The following is an 8885-nucleotide window of genomic DNA, read 5'->3' as shown; positions in this document are numbered from 1 at the left end:
AGCTCAGTTGGTTAGCGCGTGACTTCTTGAACGAAGAAGCTTCAAGATCAAACCGCGCTGGTTCGACTCTAAGCACAACGCACGTTAAGGACTGCTCTTCATTCAGTGGCATCTAATGGATGGAATAATTCCCCGGCAACAAGACTTCAACAATTGGAAACTTCACTCTGTCAATCTCGGTGACCGGCCTGCGTCACTGCGTCAGTGATTCAAAGCCTTTACAAGTATGCGAAACTGCCAGGATTAAGCTCTGCAAGAAGCTTTCCCAGTCCGAGGATAAAGATTCAATCAATCAATCAAAATTGAAGTTGATTAAAAACTATCTGCGAAACACGATAGGGCAAGAGCGGCTACACTATGTAACTCTTTTGAATATTGAAAATGACATTCTGAAGTCACTGAACTCATCTGAAATAATTGCCAAATTTGCAGAGATCAAAATGCGTCGAAAAGACCTTTGAATGATATTGTTGAAGTTGTATATTTCTCCTTGCCACTAAAACATTACATTAGACTTTTGTTATTTTTGTTGTTGTAGAATGTAGATCAAATCTATAAAATATTCAATTGCTCCCCGGGTATTATCTGTACATCAAATCAATCTGCTACAGGCCCGCACTTGGTTAATCCGGCACTGGTTAAGTCTGATAAAGATTGAGAAAAAAAAGAGAAACCATCAGACCAGACATGCCACTCTGTAATTCAGTCCAAAAGATATTTATTATTTTATCCTCACCGTGTTTATCACAGGCTTACTTTAACATTTTTGATGTTTTTATAGTAAAAATAAGCTTCTGGTATGTCTTCTCATCTAAACCTACAAACAAAAGTATTGGACAAACTACTCTCGCCAAATGATTTAAAAATATTGTTACAAGGCATAGAAATGTTCAAAACGAAAAAGGAAAATACAAAATGGAACGAAAATGCGTTTTCACCTGGATTTTCAGCTGAAACTGGGCAATACTGCTTCAGAAATTTGTGTCTAGAGGAAGGAAATGTTTTGGTTGCAAGCTATCCAAAAACTGGTAAGAAGATTAAGACTTAGGTGATGTTATATGCTACAACTACGCAACAACGCAACAATGCAATACGTGATGGGGAGATGGCGAGACCCCGGCTGAGAAGGGCACTACTTGTGGGTCGATCTATTGAAAGTTTTTTAGTTGAAGAGCTTAGTTTCGCTTGGGTATCGGCCTGCTCGTTTTTCAGTAGGCTTAAGTTAGAATGAAATGCAGCGTGCTGTCATTGAGCTGGCATAGCCACGATTTGAGTGATTTTAAGTAATCTGATTTAGAATAGTTCACGACACAGCCGTATCGCAATACAATACAATACAAGTTCCTTTTTAAAGTGTTTTGTAGACTTTTCAAATGGTTTAAGTTGGAATGTTTTTAACTCACTTAAACCCTAAAAGGCGGTTTTAATGCAGTTTAAGTGGTTTTAGCCTTAAAGTTTTGTTTAACTTTCATCTTAATCTGTAACAAAATTGTCTGATTTAAACGAAACATTTCTTTGTGAACAATGACAATAACTCTTTTTAAAAGTGTTTGATAAACCTTTCACCTCAGGCACAACTTGGACAACTGAAATAATACAACGCATCGTATGTGAAGAGAAGAAAGAGTATCAACTCGCTTCTATATTTCCTCCTCCAATTACATATCTTGAAGTAGCGCCAAGTGGGTACATTACAAAATATTGTACTGAATCTTATATAACTTTTGAAAGCTAAGGTTATGCAACTTAACCCCTTGACTTGAGTTTATAAATTTTTATTTATTTGCTAAAGGTTTGTAAGCAAATTGGAAAATTACCTTCAACAATATTTGGAGACGCGTCAGATATAATTAATATCCAATAAAAATAACTCAAACTGTGAAAACTGGTAGAAAATTTAGGTTTAGAGAAACCGTTTTTTTGTGAAAATTTTAACGTCAGTGCTGCAAGTTGAACTCACCGGAATGGAGGATGAGATTTAAAATTACAAAGCTTAAGAACAAAGCATAAATTGGCCTCAAAAGCGCGGTTGAAAACTGTTAATGATTGATGGCAACCTTTCTTTTCATATTTAACAACCATTTTGTTTTCAAATAATTAGGCTATGCTTGGGAGCAGTAGTTCTAAATCTAAACCATTCTTCTTGACGGTTCCATTTAAAATTACAAGTCAGTTTTCGCAACTCCTTCCAGAATGGCTGAAAAGTAACTGTCACCTACAAATAAAAGTGTTGGGTAAGAATCCTGCGAATAAGTACAGCTTTTCCTACGTCATTTAAAACCTAAATGAACCGAACTGATTCATCTAAATGATTCAGCAACCACGTACCCCTGGAAACATGTTTCTTACTCCTTGATAGTGTATGCACCCCTATTTAGGAATCTCTGATTTACTATTGAGGCTGTGGATTGTCTTTCAATGAACACATTGTAGAAGTATTTTGATATAGGCTCAAAGTTTGAAGTAATCAAAAAGATTCCTTTGAAACGGCGGGTTGCTGTGACTCATATGCAAGCTGATCTTGTCAATGTAGAAAAGTACACAAAGGAAAATGCAAAGGTGCAAATAATTTTTTGTTTGTTTGTTTATAGAGATTAGAAATTGGATATTTGCGACACTAGGAAAATGGCATTCTTTATACGTAAAGCGCAGGATTGATCGGTAAATTAAAACTAAACAATCAAGCTAAAGAGCTTTACCTGAAGATAGTTAATTAATACTTTTGAGAGGCCTGCATATCTGTAGAAAATGTCATGGAATGTTTGTAACTATTTAAACTAACAACATAGTATGTTAAAAGTCTTGGCCATACCCAGGGATTTATAGAATCCCTGGTCATACCACATTTATTTTCTTTTAACAAACACTAATACTACAGTATTTCAGATAGTTTATGTGCTTCGCAATCCAAAGGATCAGATGGTTTCTTATTATAAGTTTCTTCAAATCATACCTTCAGGCCAAGTAGAACCACTTTTATCAATGCGTAATTCCGGCTGGAATACATATTTTGAACACGTAGTTCAAGGTAAGGAGCATTTTTACAGGAAAAACTCCGCTTTTTTGGCCGCATTAACAAAATCAATTCTCAATTTTAGCTTGCCTTCATAATGAAGCTTTAAATTGCTTTAAAATTCATTTCATTACTAGGACAACCAATGGGTTTTCGAGCACTTTTACACTTTTACCACTCGAGAACTTTGGAAGATAAAATTTACTTTCATGTTATTGAAGGCCAGCTAATTTTTTTTTTATGCAAAATTGTTTTATAAATACAAAAGGAAGTTGCTTTGAAGTCCATAAGCTACCCGAAAGAAGCTTTAATAATTGGTAGAGTATACAGTATTGTTCGATAATTCGGTTTCATATGCAAGCGTTGCAAATTCTGACTCTCAAACCTGTGCTGTCAAATGATCGCTTGCTTATCGCAACTTGCACGCAAAACTTTGTCAATTGGAAAAAAAAATGTTCCTTCTGGTGTACCAGATAAACCAATAGCTGTTATAGTTTCTGATCTCTTCATTTGAAATATCTAAATTTAAAGGTAAGCTAGGTATGTTTGTCTCCTCAATAGGTGTCTTGACTTCACAAGGAAGGCGCTTCAAAGTCATTGGATTACAAGGCCATGTTTATTATGAACAGGGTGATCTAAATCTAAATACGATCATACATTACAATATATTAACAGTGATTAACTATTGTTACACTGTTGGTAGTCTAACAAAACGGCACACCCAGTTAAAGTTCTAAAATTTGACAAAAGGATAACAAAAGAACCTTATTTTTATTGATACAGATGCAGCACTTCACATTGCTTATAACAGCACAACATGTATTTATAATTTCAACGAGTTTTCGTTACATTACATAATACTGTAATTTAACAGGAGATTTACCAACGACCATGAAACCAGGAGATTGGTATCCTGACCACATACTCACATGGTACAAGCACAAAGGCAACAAGAATGTCCACTTCATCTACTATGAAGACATGATCATGGTGAGAGCACACTTTCTTCCAAAATGATGGTACTGGAATAGGCCTACCCTTGGTGGTTAGGAGTTAGGACACTGTGTTTCGAAATTTTGTAAAAGAAGCGTTACCACAGCAAACCTACCACAACAAACGTGCAGTTGTTACCACAGCGACCACAGCGAACCTGCAGCAATAAGCTGAAACAGGTTGTTTTTATCCACAGTTGTGTAATAAATTATTATATGATTGTACAGGATCTCGAAGGCGAAATCGAATCATTGGCGACGTTTTTGGATGCACCTGTAACTGATGAAAAAATAAAAACCATAGCAGATGCTTGCAGTTTTAAAAACATGAAAGAAACGCACTCAGCAGGAGAAACATATAAGTCATTCTTCATCAACATTAACTTGCAAAAAGGTGGGTTTAAACGCAGTATATGTTACTGTTGCTTTTAAGTCGAAGTTTGAATGGTTAGTGCAAAGAAAACAGAATGATAGCCTATTCATCTGAAAAAAAAAACGTTTTAATCCAACATTTAGCTGTTGCAAAGTAAATTGTTCACATAAAATTAATCAAAATAATTATAATAAATATCTTCTGTAAACGGTTGACCTTATTAAAAAATAAACTTTCCTTTGTTTTTGTATAACAACTGTACAAATCATATTTATTCTTCTTTTTCATGGCATGTTTTACTATCAATACAAAATTTTTATGGAATAGCAACCTATACTAGACAGTAAAATTCGTAATTTTTACATGAAATCAACGTCTACAGTAGTGATTCCCAACCGCGGCTCTCATTGACCCCTGAAAATCCCACAAAAAATATAAAAAATCTAATTATAATAATTAGGGCGATTACTTTTTGATTTGTCAAAATTATTTACTAAGTCAAAATTGTTAACAAACTGCATTGTCGTGGTGTCGTAGAGGTTGCACTGTCAGTGAACTTTTCATCTTACACCTTGTAGCCTACTTTATAGGCCTACTGTTGTGAATGGCCCATTGTCGGCTTATTGTGAATCATAAACCATTAAGTGAAATAATTAGGTTGATATGGTGTGGTGCTCAAAACGTGCTCAAAACGTCAAAACCTCAAAACGTGTAAAATTTCTGGTAGGTCCTTTAAAACAGACTGAGAAAAGCAGTAAGTTATTGCCGCTATAAAACTGTGATAGGATAATCAGCAATTCGCTTAAGTTTTAGTATATTCAACCAAAAATTATGTCAGATCAGCCTTCAAAAAAAAGCACGTACTCTTCAGCAGGAGAATCGGGTCTTTCAAAGCGCTTGGGAAGAAAAGTATTTTCAAATTGAGGTAGACAACAAAGCGCATTGCCTTCTATGTCCTGTGGTGATAAGTAGTGTAAAATCTGTTAACATCTACTGGCACTACAAGAGGCAAGAGGCACTACAAAACTCATTCTACAAAATATGATTGCTACCAAGGAGAATCAAGGAAAAGAAAGTTGGAATCTCTTAAGTCGGCACGGAATAAGCAAACAAATATGTTCAAGGTTAGTAATAAATCTGAAGGAAAACGCAGCTTGCAGGTGGTGTTACAACACATTTCCCAACGCTATCTGACCATCGAACCAATGGATCATTTGAAGCATACAGCAGACTTACCAGTAACTTGATTGATGAGTTCAACCGCCGCATTAACGGAATGAATTTATTTTTGCCAATGGTTAACGTGTTTGCAAATCCTATTGCAGTTAATGTGGCCACTGCTTCTGATAATTTCCAATTGGAGTTGCTAGACATGCAGTCAGATATCGAGCTCAAACAATTATTTCAAAGTGAAGACCTACTTGAATTTTGGAGTCGATCGAGTTCCAGAGAGGAAAGTATCCCAACTTGAAAACCAATGCCCAGAAAAACGCCTTTGTATTTGCATCAGCTTACGTATGTGAAGCACTTTTCAGGAAAATGATCAGAATCAAAATTAAATGTCGCAATCGGTTGACCGATGACCACCTCAAGCAGCTACTGCATCCTCTGCATTTGCGCCTCGCTTTGACAAACTTGGCTCAAAGCCAATGCCAAGTTGGACATTAAATTGATTTGTGTTATTTTTCTTGTTAGTGTTGCTATTCGTTGGTAGCTTTCATGCTTTAAAATTTTCGTTATAATTACTTAAATGTTTTCATGCGGCTCCATATGTACTCTGAAGTTTCAAATTCGGCTCCGACACCAAAAAAGGTTGGGAACCACTGGTCTACAGGATTTAAATTTGCTGTCTGGGAAGATAGCTGTTTCATATTCAAACTTCGGTGGTAATACTACGAGTCTAGCAAGACTGGTAGGCGTCGGAGGACGAGATTAAAGAACTGATTTGTTAAGTTCACTTAGTAGGCCTGCTAAAAAAACGGAAATATTGTGTTTCCTCACAGGTGGTGTTGGAGGGTGGAAGGATTTCTTTACTGTCAGTCAGTCTGAGAGGATTGACGCAATAATGGAAGAAAAGCTGAAAGATACCGATATCAAGTTTACTTACGAGCTTTGCCCATGTATATAGTTTACATCTTCATCGTCATGAATTGTTTTCTATCTTGATTACATGTATGCCTAGTAAAACTTGCAATATAAATAAGTCTTTAACCTGTTGCCTTATTCTTGCGATATTTTGGCATATCTTACTTGTCATTGTCATCTCTATTCTTCGTCACAATTACTTTACAACTTCAAATTTTTTTTCTGAAGAACTTTCAGCAAGTTTCTACAATTTTGCCTTGACATGTCCAAGTGTGACATGATATTAGTGAACGACGTATGTAAGTGTAGGCTACTACTGCACATTGCACAATGTACATAATGCATATGAGCAATATCTTTCAAATTGTTTTCTCTGAATGCCAGATGTGAAGAGGGGACATTTCATCTTTTGTGTTGGTGGCGTTATATTTTATATGCTTTGATTGATTGCATCTTTATCCTGGGACTGGAAAAGCTTCTTTGAGAGCTTAATTCTGGCAGTTTCGCACACTTGTAGAGGCTTTGAACCACTGACATAGGCTCGGTCACCGAGATTGACAGATCGAAGTGTTTCGATTGTTGAAGTGTTGTTGCAGGGAAATCTTCAGGCAGCCATGCAGTTAGCCATTCTGAAGCTCCATCGCTTAACAGGCTTGCTCGGGGCAGGCATTGTGAGCGTTGGAGGCTTAATGATCAAGGGTCAATGTTGGGACCGGGGAAACTTCTCTAGCACACGTCTGTCCGGTTGGCAATTATCGGGGTCATCACTCGCAAAAGCCAGATCGGCTTTCGTACCAGTGTTCCAGCGTGCGGAGAAGAAGCTCGCTGCACCCTTGGGATCGTGCAGTAGAGTGAGGTTATTATTGGCTGACCACGAGGCCAGGCTATCTCCGTTAGTGTTGGTAGTATTATAGCCCCAGTCAATGTGGTGATAATTAAAATCGCCAGCATAAAAGCTGGGTTGAGGGCACACTGGGATGACTGTTGGTGTTAAGCGTGAGGGTGGTGGCTTATAAACATTGATGATGTGATAGCCTGATATTTGTCTATGCATAGCCACTCTATTTCCGATTGGGCACTGGACTGATCTATTGGCGTCCAGCTCAGTTGCTCATGGACAAACGTGTCGAGGTCGTGTTTCCTGCTGATGGTTGCGCCTGCGAGTGTGAAGTTGGGTAATACCAACTTATCCATAGATGTGCAGTGGGTCTCATGGAGGAGAATAGCGAGGGCCTGATGTTTTGTGGCCAAGTACTCGATGATGCTGAGTTTGTTGGCCGTAATGCCCTCGGTGTTCAGCTGCAGGACGGATGGGTTGTCGGTACTTTTCGACAGAGGAGCTGCCTCGCCCTGAGAAGGGCGTTTCACTATCCACCCTGCGCTGAACCCGGGCCTGGTTTGCTCGGGTGTGACAAGTGCAGTGATGATAATCTTTTAGTCAAATCGTATTGGTAGGCTATTGAAGAAGTCGTTTGTACATTGCCAAATGGAAGTTCCGTTCTGTGTTACAAACTCAAAGTCGTGGCAAAACAATACGAAAAATAAATACATTTATCAGGATATCTAATCCTGCAAAAAATTTCTTTTTTAGGGTGATTGCTATTGCCTACAAAAACATTAAGTTACTAAAGTTTTGACTTTTTCCTTCGGCAAAATTGAAGGTTATTGGTATTTTAAAAATGCACGTTTGTGTCAAAATGATTGAAGTAGCTTATTTATGTTGTCAACTAGATTTGCAAGATAACATTATATTTTTTTTCTAATTTTTCGGACCTGCATTTTGTCGCAAGCTATTTCTTATGCATTGGAAGACTTCTCTTTTCAAATTTTGAAATACAGTAGCATTTTAGATGCGGTTTGCGGTTGACGGCGTGGCTACCAAAGCCATCTTTTGTAATTGATAGCCTACTCTACACAGCAAAAACAAAGCGCGCACAAACTACTGCAGACTGATAGACTACCTCACAATAAAGCATATAAAGATGTTTTTCCGAATCAAAGACCCAGAAAAGCATTTTTTTATATTAGTTCAGACGTCTGCAGACGTTGAACCAATGATAAAAGTGATTTTCTAATTTGAAACAAAGTGATTGCTGTTCCCAATGTGCAAACATTTTGATAAAAAGTAATCAAGTTTCGGCCAAAGCTTCCTTGTCCACTTAGGCTATTCTAGTCAATCGAAAATCGACTCTCGTTGCAAGTAACTTATCGACATTGATGGGTAGGCTCACACTGAAGTTGTTTTGTGTAAAGTCTTATTTGTCAAAAAGTCGAAATAAAAACACAAAAATGAAGTATATTTGCAAAGTATTATATTCTTAAATAAACCATAATTAAAAAAAAAATAGTTTGAACAGCTTCCATCTGACAGAAACTGTATCAATTGATATCATCGCAAGGGATCAAATAGCTATGAAAGTCA

At 37.1% G+C, this 8885-nt stretch overlaps 1 protein-coding gene across 1 annotated transcript; it reads left to right on the top strand.

Annotated features, from left to right (window-relative positions):
- The first annotated feature begins 862 nt into the window (after positions 1-862).
- Positions 863-6777, top strand: LOC145774296 (sulfotransferase 1B1-like). The gene is made up of 7 exons (XM_082585502.1): positions 863-1028; positions 1572-1682; positions 2450-2559; positions 2887-3028; positions 3888-4003; positions 4234-4399; positions 6382-6777. The coding sequence occupies exons 1-7, from the start codon at positions 887-889 to the stop codon at positions 6504-6506; spliced, it is 912 nt and encodes a 303-aa protein (XP_082441628.1). The 5' UTR covers positions 863-886; the 3' UTR covers positions 6507-6777.
- The last annotated feature ends 2108 nt before the right edge of the window (positions 6778-8885 follow it).

The sequence above is a fragment of the Aplidium turbinatum genome, chromosome 1, assembly GCF_918807975.1.
Source record: "Aplidium turbinatum chromosome 1, kaAplTurb1.1, whole genome shotgun sequence".
Taxonomy (NCBI): domain Eukaryota; kingdom Metazoa; phylum Chordata; class Ascidiacea; order Aplousobranchia; family Polyclinidae; genus Aplidium; species Aplidium turbinatum.
Note: the sequence above shows the minus strand (reverse complement) of the source record. Positions and strands in the feature narration are given on the sequence as shown.

Coding starts and splice junctions, on each gene's coding strand:
- LOC145774296 (XM_082585502.1), top strand. CDS start 887: ATGTTCAAAACGAAAAAGGAAAATACAAAATGGAACGAAAATGCGTTT. Junction 1,029..1,571: donor TGCAAGCTATCCAAAAACTG/GTAAGAAGATTA, acceptor CTTTCACCTCAG/GCACAACTTGGACAACTGAA. Junction 4,400..6,381: donor CAACATTAACTTGCAAAAAG/GTGGGTTTAAAC, acceptor GTTTCCTCACAG/GTGGTGTTGGAGGGTGGAAG.